General features: G+C 40.9%; 1 protein-coding gene across 1 annotated transcript in view; it reads left to right on the top strand.

Moving 5' to 3' along the window:
- SDC1 (syndecan 1) overlaps positions 1–10,572 on the top strand; it is a 38,018-nt gene extending 27,446 nt beyond the window's left edge. The window contains exons 2-5 of the mRNA XM_061622660.1: positions 4,920–5,001; positions 6,240–6,784; positions 7,027–7,177; positions 8,470–10,572. Of these exons, the coding sequence (XP_061478644.1) occupies positions 4,920–5,001; positions 6,240–6,784; positions 7,027–7,177; positions 8,470–8,636 (945 nt within the window). The 3' untranslated portion in view covers positions 8,637–10,572. The remainder of the gene's footprint in view (positions 1–4,919; positions 5,002–6,239; positions 6,785–7,026; positions 7,178–8,469) is intronic.
- The last annotated feature ends 3,077 nt before the right edge of the window (positions 10,573–13,649 follow it).

Raw genomic sequence — 13,649 nt, 5'->3', positions numbered from 1 at the left:
GGCTGCAGACACACTAGTTGCTTCAAAAGCAGTCAGACAGTTTTCTCTGGCTGTGTCTTGAAACAACTATGCCTATGGCTGTACACATCTCCCTTCACTGTTGATTAGGACCTCCCACAGCAAAGTGTTGGGCCAATTACTGTGTCTGCCTGAGCCTACAGCAAAGCATTCTTATTGGACACACCTGGAGTGGCAACAGGGTTGATGGCCCATCACTTTTGAAGTCTGTGTGAAGCTGACTTGAAGCTAAAATACACTGGAGCTGCAGCTTTGAGATTTTGGAATAGAAGGGGGCAGAGTTTGTCTGAAAACGAAGGTGGAAGTGCACTGAAGCCAGCAAAATGTGTCTCTCCCTAAGTGCCAGATAATTTGCTATTTTTTTAACATATATAGAGAGAGGGAAGAGAATTTGGTTGCATTGGTCTGAATGCCACAAGAATTCCATACTTGAACTCACCAGAAAGTAATCTTGGAACTCATAACAGTTATAGAATTTGTACCAGCCCAAGGCAGATGCACCATACTAGGGCCATCACTTAATCTTGCTGCTTCTTTTGAACTCCAGTTCTTTCCTTCAGCTATCTCCCCCCTTCATGGAGCTGTGTGAAATTGAAATCTCTTCTGGTCCACCTCCAGCTTAGTCCATGGCACAATGATTTGCCCAAGATATTTACCATGTAGCAAGTTGGCTTCCTGCCTGTAAAATCTTGGATTTTTTAAAAAAAACTTTGCTGTAAATGTTGTGGGCATTAATGGGTAACTCGGGCTGCTATTTTCAACAGTTTCATTAAGCTATTTTAGCACTGCTTTGGTGTCTTAGGAAAACTTCATATGACTTATTTGATGTGGGGAGGGGGAGGGGAAGAAGACACTCCTACTTATTTATTTATTTTATTTGTATCCTGCCCTTCCTCCCAGCAGGAGCCCAGGGTGGCAAACAAAGCACTAAAACACCATAAAAACAGATCTTAAAATACATTAAAACAAAACAGCATTAAAAACATTTAAAAAAACTTTTAAAAGGGTTGAAAACATTATTAAAAAACATATTAAACAATTCTGACACAGATGCAGACTGGGATAGCTCTCAACTTAAAAGGCTTGTTGAAAGAGGAAAGTCTTCAAAAGGCGCTGAAAAGACAGCAGAGATGACGCCTGCCTAATATTCAAAGGGAGGGAATTCCACAGAGTAGGTGCCGCCACACTAAATGTCTGCTCTGGGAGAATATATATCCTTGTGTCAGTTACCCACATCTGAACTTCTTTGGAACATTCAGAATGTTTTCATAAATGCTTTTGGAAGAATGGGGAAAATCCACGTAGCTTGGAACAAAAACATTTGGTATATTAAGGACAGCATTCACAGATTTAAGAGGGAGGTGACTGCTTCAGTCTCTGTCATAGAAACCCAACTAAAAGTCAGATCCGCAACTCCTACAGTAATATGCAGATTGGAATTTACTTACCTTTCAGATTTTGAACTTTGAAATTTACAATACAATTCTTGGCTCAGAAATGGCCCAACACATATTACAAGGTGTGTTTAAGGATAAAATACATTTAGAAATGTGTTCAGTGAGAGAGAAAATGTATTTAAATCCAAATTTAAATCATGCAGTTAAAAAAAATCAGATTAATATAGGAACAGGACAGAATGGTCTCTTGAAATGAATACATATGAAACCGACAAACTGGAAATAATTGGATCTGTCCATCTGTACCAGAGAGTGATATTTTCTTGACTCTGAACCTGTGTGCATTCTATTCAAGGGTCACTTGCTATACTAACTGATCTAGGGCAGACCATCTTTTAAAGCCTGACTGTGATGGCTATTAGCTGTGAACAAATGGGATTGTGATGGTTTGCAAAAAAGAAACTAAATGCTGACCTCTTGAAAGCCAAGATCTTAAAACCCATAACACCATCTCTTTTAAGGTATGCACGTACAATAAAAAATGCCTGGAGAGGCAAAGTCATATGTAATGAGCACTTCTGAGTCGCTCATGAGAAGAGTGTAAGGCTTCCCTGTGGCTATCTACCTCCAGTATAGAGATGGATTTTTATTTTAATAAACCAAACACCTGCATGGAACAAGCTTCTACAAGAAAGCATTCAGAATAGAATCCAAATTGCATGTTTTTGTGTAAGTAAAATGTGTCCAGTGTTTGAAATTCTCCAATAATAAAAAATAAAAATATCCCGTGCTTCCTCCTAAAGGAGCCCAGGGCAGCAAATGTAAACAAAACAATTTAACAAAAAGAAAAACATACTAAAAACAGTTAAAAGCAATTCCAAAACACGATTACAATTAAAAACTTTATAAAACACAGTTAGAGCTTAAAAACATTCTTTCAGTAACAATTAGGTGAGGAAAGGAGGTGACTTCGTTATTGGGCTCAAAGATAGCCTCCAGTACATCTTTTGCTGGGAATCTGGACTACTGAACTCCTCAGGACTTTGTTCAGTTTCTCATCCTCCTGGGAACTTTGCTTTGATGTCCCATCTGGACTAATTTAGTCCTTCCAAGCAGTGATCTGTAACTAGCTTTCTCTGGTGGAAACAGAATGGTTTGTGTGTGCATACAAGTTGCTCCAACCCACTTGTTGCTAACCCAAAAATAAAAGATTACCTTGTAAATCCTGTAAGGTTAAGGACATTGACATAAAAATGCACTATATGTTGCCTCCTAATCCTTGTCTGAGAAGTTGGCACTGTGATGCAACAGAGGTGTAAGAGAGAAGTTACTATTTAAGGCATCCTGTGTTGACACATGATTATTTTATTCAGTATGAGCTGAGTAGGGTCTGTGGCAACTTGGAATTGATAGTCTAAAAATCCTATTTGAAGAGAACCAAACATGTGATCTGGAACTATTTCTGCAATTGGTGGAAGGAGCAGTAATTGGTACTATTAATTGCATCATATGGAAACAGATTGTGCTATTTGCACAATGTTATCTTGGTGAAGGTTACAATTTATCCTAGCTGATTCTTCTATTGCTGTGGTGGGCAACCTCTTTCGTCCACCACTGCCCAGCCTAATTTCATGTTGTCCTCTAGACCACCTCACTGGAAATAGTTTCCTCTTTCTCACTGTGTGTGTGAGAGAGTGAGTTGAGAAAGATAGAGGCTGCAGCACAAAGTAATGCAGTACTACAAATTCTGCCCACTCTGGCCCTGCCCACTACTGGCATGCAGTCTCTGGCAGACTAGACCCCAGGGAATCCATGCCTTACAAGAAAAGGTTCCCCCAACTCTGCTCTAAACAATGAATGGCTAGTTTGGTTTCTTCTTGGGCTGGTGTGGGATTCTCATACTGTTACTGTTAAAAGTAGAGAGGATGCTTAAGTGATATGCTGACACAGCTAAAACAAAGTGGAGAGGTGCTATCAAACCGTATAGCTAAGACAGCCCTGCAGGGAAGCTGTGTGTATCTGTTTATCTTGATCTAACAAGGAGTGCAGATAGGCGTGGATACAAAGGAGCATATAACTGATTAGTTTGCAGTGTTAGCAGAAAGCAGCTTGACAGAACTAGATAGAGGCTGAGCTCAAAATACATGTGAAAATCTACCCTTAAGTTTTTTGTCTGCCTCAATGAGAGCATGTGAGGGACATGTATTTTTGTGGTGTCAGGTATTTTGTGAAAAGGGACTTATGGGAGGAATTTGCCCAACACTCCCAAGTAAGATCCATATTTAATCTTTTGCCATTACAAATACCATTATTTAGCAAGATATGTTATGAAAACATTTGCAATAAGCTCCAGCAGAGTTCCTGAGCACCTTCTTCATGACCTACGAGCAGTGATGTGGAACAGAATGTTTTGTAGAAAACTTTGTTTCATAAAAATGAATAGATATCAAATGCAAATATGATACTGGGCAAGCTTGTCAATCTTTTTAAAAATAAGCCTGCTAAATTAGATCACTCTGTAGGAGGGCCTCAGAAAATTTTATGTTGTAAACTCAACATTTTCTGATGCAAATTACTGTAAAAATGTCCAATTCAAACTTTTCCAGAAAACTCATATTGCTACTCATAGGTGACCAGGTAATTCGTTAATTAATTCAGCAAATAAATCCTAAAGATATATCTCTTCTCACAGCTGTGCAATACTTTTCTGAACAAAAAGTGGAATGAACCATGGAAAAATTATGCTAGTGTTGCTTTTGTAATATGTGAAGTGCACTGCAGAATAGCATAAAATGGAATCCTTATGCCAAATTCCCATGTTTCTTTTGCTTCTTTCTAAATGTTGGTGTCTTGTTGCTGTGCCAAAAAAGCGCTTCACTATGGCTCATTTAAATGTATTCTGCATATAATTATTTACTATGCTTGTACACCTAGCTTCATTGTGTAGCTTACAGGCTTTCCCAACCTTTGCGTCCTGAGATGTTACTGGATTACAACTCCCATCAGCCCCAGCCAACATGGCCAACAGTCAGGAATTATGAGAACTGTGTCCAACAACATCTGGGCACCCAAAGGTTGGGAAAGGCTGGTTACGGTATGGATATATTCAAATTGGAGTACGCTTGATTTTCTCAATGGCTTGGTCACCACCCTCTGGAAGTAGATTTAGCTCCCACCCCAGTTGTGTCTCCAAATTCTCACATTCATGTACGTATGTGTGTGTGTGTGCAATAAAGCAGTGCACTTTGCAACACAATTACTATCTGTCCTAGATGCTGAATGGTCCAGCTTTGTCAAGAAAGGTTTATGAGGGCGTGTGTTATTCTCTCTTTGCGTGCAGAGAATGCAGACATATTGTGTGTCCCCTTACTCTACCAAGAATTCTTGCAATGTACATGCCACCCAACCTAGTATAATGACAGGCAATTTGCTAGGATATAGTAATGTGTGCAGGCAGCAATCAACTGAGAATATTCTAAATTTCTTTTGCTTTCTATTCTATAGCAACCAACTGACAGCAATCTCCCTCCTGAAGACCTGGACTCATCTGGGGATGATTATGACTCTTTTTCTGGATCTGGAGCAGGTATGCTTGCTTTTGTGTTTGTTTAGCTGTGAACAAAACATTTGCTGCAGGACAACTGTAATTCTAAGCTATAGTTAACTAAATGCCGAAATCCATACAGTTGTCTTCCTGCTTGTGAGTGTGCAAAGTTCTTCTTGCATTATTTACTTATGACATTTTATATCCTGCTTTTCCTTCAAGAAGTTCAAGGTAGTGTATGTGGTTCTTGCACACGTGCACGCACGCACACACACACATTCTTTCACATTTGTTCTTGCAACAAATGAATATTAGGCAGGTGCCATCTCTGCTATCTTTTCGGTGCCTTTTGAAGGCTTTCCTCTTTCAACAAGCCTTTTAAGTTGAGACCTATCCCAGTCTGCATCTGTGTCGGAATTGTTTAATATTTTTTTTAATGTTTTTAACCCTTTTAAATGTTTTTTTTAAAAATGTTTTTAATGCTGTTTTATTTTAATGTATTTTAAGATCTGTTTTTATGATGTTTTAAAGTGTTTTAGCGCTTTGTTTGCTGCCCTGGGCTCCTGCTAGGAGGAAGGGCGGGATATTAATTAATTAAATAAATAAATAAATAAATAAATAAATAAATAAACAAACAAACAAACAATCCTGTGAGGTAGGTTAGGCAGAGATACTGACTGGCCCAGTTTACCCAATGAGCTTTAGGCTCAATGGGAATTTGAACATGGATCTTTCCTGTCCTAGTCCATTACTGTAACCCTGGCTCTCAGAGATCCTCAGTAACCCTATCAGGTTGGTATTGTGCCTGTATTGCAGGTTGGGGGGGGGTCTGGGAGACAGAGTGACAGGCCCAAGGCAACCTAGTGAGTTTGACAGAGGCCATATGGGGTCATCCTAATTTTGTAGTGCCTGTCCTAACCAGAATATAATAGTGGCTACAGGAGTAAAATTCTGGCTACTTCAGATTTCTTTTAAAATTGACTGCATGTTAAAATCTTAAGACTCTCTGAGTAGGGATTTCCTTTTCCTAGAAAAAAAAAAGTAAACTTAATAACGAACAAAAGAACCCTGACAGAGGCCAGTATAGTCCTAACATCCTGTTGTGTGTGTTGTATAACTGGTGAGGAATGTCATGATCAGTTAGCTGTGGCAGGTAGCTGAAGGGTTGGGATGGTGTTCTTCAGACTCCTGGACCACTTGGGTGAGCTTTCTCTTATATAGTGCAATACCTTTTTAGAGGTCTTCTGTATATTGGCTAAAACAAGTTTTGATGTTTTTAGGTTCTTTGCCAGACCATCTTGCGATTGACCTGAATGTTCCACTACTAGAAAGCATGAATACTTCATTGATGCCTGAAGTGTCAACTGGCTTGGGAGATAACCAGCTTGTTCAGCAAACAGACAGCCCTACAGAAGACTATTCAGGAGGACCTGCATCCCCAACAAGCTTACATTTAGTCCCATTGAGTGATCTGGTGACTGACAAGGCAGCAGTAGCTGCTGAAGATGAGCTGGACTCACTTTCTGAACAAGCAACAACAAGGCCTCCAGTCATAACAACAAGAATCCCAGTCACTCATCATGTTTCCACAGTCAGAATCACAACCTCTCAAGTTTCTAGCACACTCTTTGTTGAACCAGAAGTCTACCATGATGTCCATCGTGTACCTAGCATTGATGATAAAACACCTGCTTTGGACTTTGTACCAACTAGTGACAGAAGCCTGCAGACAAGTCCCACCACGACGTCCTCTGTTGTCCATAAGGAAATATCTTCTTTGCCTGATGAGGGAATCTTACTAACTGAGGAGGGTTCTGGTAATCGGGTAAGAATGAAATATTCCTAGCCATGCTTCATCCCTTATTATGCTGAAATGAAAATTCTTGTGCTTTAGTTTTGTTATTGATTTGTGCTATGACTTATAGACTGTTTAAATGCCGACTTTGTGCATGTCAAGATGGAAGTTTCAGTAGAAATGCTGCCTCCTAACCCTAATTGTGTGAAAAATGTATGTGCCTTGAATCTGTGGAGCAGAAATTTAAATGATGTGATTGTTCTTCCATACAGGAAGACTTTACATTTAATCTACATGAAGAAAATGAAGTGCCAAATGTCGTGGAATATGAACCAGAAAATACAGCATTGGATACAGGAGCAAAGGATGCAAAATCTGCAGGAACCTCCCAAGGAATAATGGATAGGAAAGAAGTTCTAGGAGGTAAAGAAAAGTACATCCCATGCATAAAATTAATTCTTGCGCAAAGTCCGATACTACTTCAGTTAACAACTGTGGCTGAACTACCACACTGTCTTCTGCAAAGTTGTAATATTACAGTAAAGCTGTGCAATGAATTTGAGGAGCTCTACCCTTGTCACAACCTCACAGTTGCTACAGAGTAGCTGTTGACATTGACATCACTGTACAGTTAGTCGTGCCTGGAGCAAGCTGGTATTGTGCAAGTGTCTTACGGTTTGAAGCTGGTAACAAGTCGCTGTATGGCCTGGTAACAATGGTTGCATGAAGGATTTGTGCAAAAGCCAAGCACAAGCTTTGTAGGCAACCCATTTCTTTGCATGGTACATCTAAAGGGGCAGCACTTGTGTGGTGGGTGTCAAGTGATGAGCTTCCTTTCTCCAGTGGGTCATATGGGACAAATAGTGTCCCTTTCATAGCACTAACATTATTATTATTTATTATTATTATCTTTATTTATACCCCGCCATTTTTCCAAAACTGGAACTCATGGCAGCTAAATCTACTTGGAACATTAGCACTGTTCAAGAGTGCCCCCTCTTTACTTGTTCCCTGTTACCATGTTATTTTCAGCCTAGCTTCTCTGCCCTGCTTATGTTGGGGCATCTGAAGGAGGGAGGCTGCTGAACTTCTGTGTGCTCCTGCATGGTTTAGAATGCTGTTTTGCACAGGGAACCTTCAGCAGCCTCCCCCTCCCCACCCAAAAGGTCAGCTCCAACATCTGGAGGAAGGTGGGGCCAGGGAATGTGAGTGAGGAGTTGGGCTGACTAGTGCATCCCCACTTCCCCAGTCTCATGATGGGGGGAAAGGGCTTTTGTGTAGAGGGAGCATGTTCAGGACCTTAAATGTGTGTACAAAAGGTTGAGCTCAATTGAGCATACTTTTAGTATGAGTATGGCCCATTCTTGACAGCTTGGAGGAAAAAGATTGGCCCCAAAGGGTGGCCACTTGGATTGGTTCAGCTAAATCAGGGATGGGGAACCCATAGCCCTTCAGATCTTGTCGGAGTCCCCACTTGCATCAGTCTGGCTGATGATGGGAGTTTATAGACTAACAACTTATAGGGAGCCCCATGTTGGCTAGCCCTGATCTAGACTGTAGACTTCCTCCACATAAACAACTTCCTTGGTAGCAACTCTCTGGTTGTTGTTGTTTTTAAATGAAGTTCTCATCTCTTTTGGAGAAAGAAATGTCTCATTTTATCACTTCGTTTATTTATGGCCTGAATATATTTAAGCTAGTCCTTTTTTCCACAGGGGTCATTGCTGGTGGACTTGTAGGCTTGCTGTTTGCTGGATTCCTAGTTGGGTTCATGCTGTATAGAATGAAGAAAAAAGATGAAGGAAGCTATTCACTGGATGAGCCAAAACAATCAAATGGAGGCTATCAAAAACCACAGAAACAAGAAGAATTCTATGCATGAATGAAATGAACTTGAAAGACACTTCTGTCTCCTGGACATCATGAGTTCTTGCTGCATTTTAAAGGGGGGGGGACTAAAAGCCATAAGACTGAGTTTAAGCCTCTGCCTCCTTGCCGTTGGGAACTACTATATTTTTCCAAAGTCAATCTGGATTACTTAAAAACCCTTACCTGCTTTCTTGCACAAAGATCACCTGTAAAGTGGAACCTTTGTCTTGTCTAAGGACTCCTAGGGAAAGATAAGGAACCAAGTGTATATAGTCTTGACGTCTTAGGAATGCGCCAAGAAATTAGTACAGTATAGTGTGTGTATATTAAAGAGATTTCCCTACAACACGTAGTAGCTACCCATGTGTGCTTTAGAGAATGTCCTTTTCTTTTTTAAAAAGGCTATGATGTGGCTTTCAAGTTTTTTCCCTTTTCAGTGATAACACTCAGTCACTTGCAGCTGAACTATAGTGTAAGAAGGAAAGTCCTTCCAAAAAGTTAAAAGATCTGCACAAAGTGATGGAGTTGTTAAACTATGGCTCTTGCCAGGTAAACAGTGTGATTCCTCTAGAATTCCAGTGGGAGAAATTTTATATACTGTGCTTAGAAACATGAAGCAACATAGAGGTGTATTTGAGATGTGCACGCTTCTGTTACTTCAGGTCCTACTGACTGTCGTGTTATCCCTGTTCACTGTGTACTATGTCCACATAAGTAATCCCTGGGCCACCTTTTGTTATCTACCTCTTCTGCATTGTGTTTTTTGATAGCGGCTACTTCTGCACTGGATTTCCAAACCATCTCTACCATTTAATATCTAGAACGCCAGGCGTGGCATGCAACATACAAGATGGAGCATGTTAAGGGGTAATGAAAGCTCTTGTTGCTGCCAAGTCCCAGGGACTAGAATCATATTAGATTGCCGTTTGAATTCTGAGAGTATAGGCTCAGCATGCAGAGCCTGGGGGGTTAGCATCTATTATGCATCTGGCTGGCTTTTATCTTGGTCCAACATGTGGTAGAACATTAAGAATTTTGAAGATCAAATGTCTTCAGAAGCTATTCTGTGTCGAAGAGGGAGTTAATGATGAACTGTGTGCCTTCATTTCCTTTGCATGTCCAAAATGCAAAGCAGGGGTCCTTTTGGGTTGTGTATCAATAGGACCAAATCAATGAATGTCAGCACTTCCAAAGCAGTATTTAAATGTGTGTTAAGTACACTGTGTACAGAGGGGAGGTGGAGCTCTCTTGAAGAACAGCTAGCTGATGTAGAATAAACATAGATGTATGATTTCTGTTAATGTGCAGGATGACATGGATGTGAATTATCTCCCTCTCTGCTTAACAGTCTCTTTTTGTAAAGGCTTTGGGGGGTGGGGGTTAAGAAGAAAACCTTTCAGGCTCTTCTTTATCCCACCATTTACACTTGTTAGCTTACAAGACACTTCTGTTCCTAGCAAAAATGTAGGCAAAAGAATGACAGTGAGGCACTGTAAATGTAAATATATATAGTGAAGAAAGATAAAGCATAATTGTGAGTTGTCAACCAAACAGTTGTGCCTTCCATATCTCTCACTGCCAGAAAACCCTCTATCTTTGATAGACTAGATACTTTTTTCGATATGTGATACCTGGCTGTCGACTCCTGACATACATTCAATACAACACAACTATCCATAACTGCCTTTTTACAGTGAGGTTTTAAGTGATAGTGTGTGCTTTTTTTTATGTATGAAAAGATGTCATTGATCTTCTCAGATAAAGGAAACACACTTCTTTTGGCAACACTTGAATGATAAAAAATGATGTGTGCATTTTTAACGGTCAAGCAGAAACTGGAATTCTGTAACATACAAACTGCTAGTTTCCAAATGTAAGCCCTTCAATTGGTTCTTTTTGTATTTCTCAACCGGAACACATGCAATAAACAGGCAGTCTGCCAAAATAAATTGTCTCATATCATTATACCTTTTCCTACTCAATATTTTATTTTCAACATATTGTTTTGAGTTGCAAGGATATTTCCTTAGAACAATCCACTAGAATGGTAGGGTTCCAAAATCGTGTACTAAAGGCAGCCTTGCCTTGTTCACTTGGTTCACTTTTATCTCATTTTAAGATTTATATACTGCCCTTCACCAACGCTTGGTTAATCCAGCAGGACACCTGAACCTAGGAGCGTGTATGCAATGTGTTTGGAGCTGTGGCAGGGATGGAGGAGCTGTTGCCCTCCAGATGTTTCTGGACTCAAACTCCCCTCATTCCCAGCCAGCATAGCCAATATCAGGGACGATAGAAACTGTAGTCCATCTGGAGGGCCAGAGGTTAGCTATACCTGAAGCAGGGCTTTAGCTGTTACTGAACGTAGAGAGTGTTACAGTGGTAACAAAGGGATAGAGCCACACAACTGTGCCAGGCTAGTTTTGTCCAGATAATTCAGCACATATCTTTCTAGGAAGATGAAGAACTGGACTGAAACACACGGAGCCTGCTCCAATCTGTATTTACTGCTGACTTGTTAATAACACTTGACCAGTAAGTGTGCCTAAAATTACACACAAAAAAGCCATGCTGGTACATTTCTTTACTAATTAAGAGTGGTGGGAAAGGGTAAAAACCCTATTTCTAAAAGGGATTTTTTTTTATTTCTAAAAAAAAAAAAAGTCAGGGGCCTACACTAGCAGTTCTGGCTTCCTAAAGCATATTTGGTTTGGGGAACAAGCATATAATGTGGAATAAGAGTAAAATTGTCTTATGCTGTTTGGGTAGATGAGATTTATGCAACATGTATACACTGCCCTTCCTCCTCCCAGATCTTGAAGTGGCATACAACAATATAAAAACATAGTAGAATACATGCTCTTTTTGGTTGTTGTGTGGTATTTCCCACCTTTAAATACTAATATGCTCAGGGCAAGTAACAAAAAACAAATGCTGATCTGATGTTTCAAGCTTGACACAGGATTACATTAACATTGAAACGCTTTTCATTCAACTGTGTAGTAGACAATTGGTAACTTGAAGCATTGAGGAAGATTGCAAGCACATGTGGTTGGATTTGGAAGCAGTTTTGTGAAGAAAACAGCTTGCCTTCTGCCCTTGGAAAACTTTGCAGTATACATTTATTTAAGCACCAGTTTTCTTGATTGGGGGTGTTTTGGTAGTAAATAAAGTTCTTTGCTTGCAGCAAGACTAGCTGGGTTGCATTCCTTAGTGGATATTGTATGATTGTCCATAGTTCAGAATTCTAGTTCAGAATTAGCTCTACAAGTTGAAGAGTAACTCTGCTGATATGGCTCACTGCCTATGGGGCAAAACTTTCCTTTTAATATTGAGCTGTATGTATGATTTGATATTATTCCTTGTTTGATGGCAATATTTCTCCATCAGGAAGATGGGCGGTGTGGGTTCCTAAATATGGCTCTTTTTCTGTATGATGGAGTTAGTGTGGGTGTGATGTATGAGACTTTTATGAAGGACACTAGCCATGAGATGAATCTTGCAGGTACTTTTTAAATAGAACTGGTTTATTCAGCATGCTGTTGAAATGGAAGAACTCTTACCCCAAATGTATTTGACTTATTACTGAGGTGAGTGATCTATGACTGTCCAGATGTTGTTGGACTTCCAGCTCCCTTTAGGCTAGCCAGCATCACCAGCAGTCAGGGATAATGGGAACTGGAGTCCCCAGGTTCTGCATCTGTGATCTAATAAGCTTTCCCAAAAACACAGTAGTGTGCTACAAAAAAATCCAGATTAATTCTACGGTGCAGGGCTGTGCACACATTCACAAATGCATTTGTATGGAGTACTGAGTTGTGTGCCTGCTTGAGACTGCTGTTTAATTTATGCTGCCTTTAATGGGTATGCATGTACTGATTGCCCCAGCTTATTCTCTGTCCTCAGATTGGGCAGTAATTGAACATCTTGGGTCAGTACATAGGTAGACACGGTGTTTACAGTAGAACCCCGCTTCTCAGCACCCTGCTTTTTGGCGTTCCTCTGGCGCCAATGGGACAATCAGCTGGAGGGGGGCTGGAGCTCCCCGCTCTCCAGCTGATCTCACTGGAGGAGGGGAAGATCAGCTGTAGAGTGCTACAGCTGATCTCCTCGGGGCGATCAGACTCCCACACTCCAGCTGATCGCGCTGGAGGAGATGATCAGCTGTAGTGTGCTACAGCTGATCTCCTCGGGGCGATCAGACTCCTGCACTCTAGCTGATCGTGGCGGAGCAGGGAAAGATCAGCTGTAGCACGCTACAGCTGATCTTCTCCAGCGTGATCAGCAGGTTAGGTTCCAGACCCTCGCGTGCTACAGCTGATCCGCTTTTTGGCGGTTTTCACTTATTGGCGGGGGTCTGGAACCTGACCTGCCGTATGAGTAGGGCCCTGCTGTATATGATGGTGATGATGGTTGCTGGTGGCTAGATCGTAGGTATATGATTCTCCTGCCCCATCATGCATTCTGTATACACTCCTGTGCAAATGTGCATGCAGGTCTTATGTGTAATTGTTGGTGGTTGATGTTTTCAGCACTTTTAATGTCTTTATTTGGGAGGGGCAGTTTCCTCCCCCATTATATTTCAGTGATATGTGCATGCTACAAATAGGCTTCGCTAACCTTGTGTCCTCCAGATGTTTTAGACTACAACTCCCATCAGTCCTAGCCAGCATGCTCATTGGAGCTCATGGGAGTTGGAGTCCAAAGCATCGGGAGGACATCAGGCTGTTGAAGGCTGCTATAAATGACAATATCCTGTGGCATATAGACCAGTTTTCACAGAATCTCTGTGTTTATAAATAATAACTATGTTTGGGGTAGTGCTTCTGGGGCTGGATTTTGCACAAGCCAAAACCTTGTGTTTCATATGCCTATAAGCTACAGTGGTAACGTAGCCTTGTGTGTGTGCTAGGTTGGGTCCCCCACTCCAGCTTCCCAGCACTAAAGCAAGTATGCAAAATTATTGGATTTGGGCGGTCTGCTTGCAAGGATGGAGAGCTTGAATATTTAGGAATTATTGGAAAGA

Source organism: Rhineura floridana, chromosome 4, assembly GCF_030035675.1.
Source record: "Rhineura floridana isolate rRhiFlo1 chromosome 4, rRhiFlo1.hap2, whole genome shotgun sequence".
NCBI lineage: Eukaryota > Metazoa > Chordata > Lepidosauria > Squamata > Rhineuridae > Rhineura > Rhineura floridana.
Note: the sequence above shows the minus strand (reverse complement) of the source record. Positions and strands in the feature narration are given on the sequence as shown.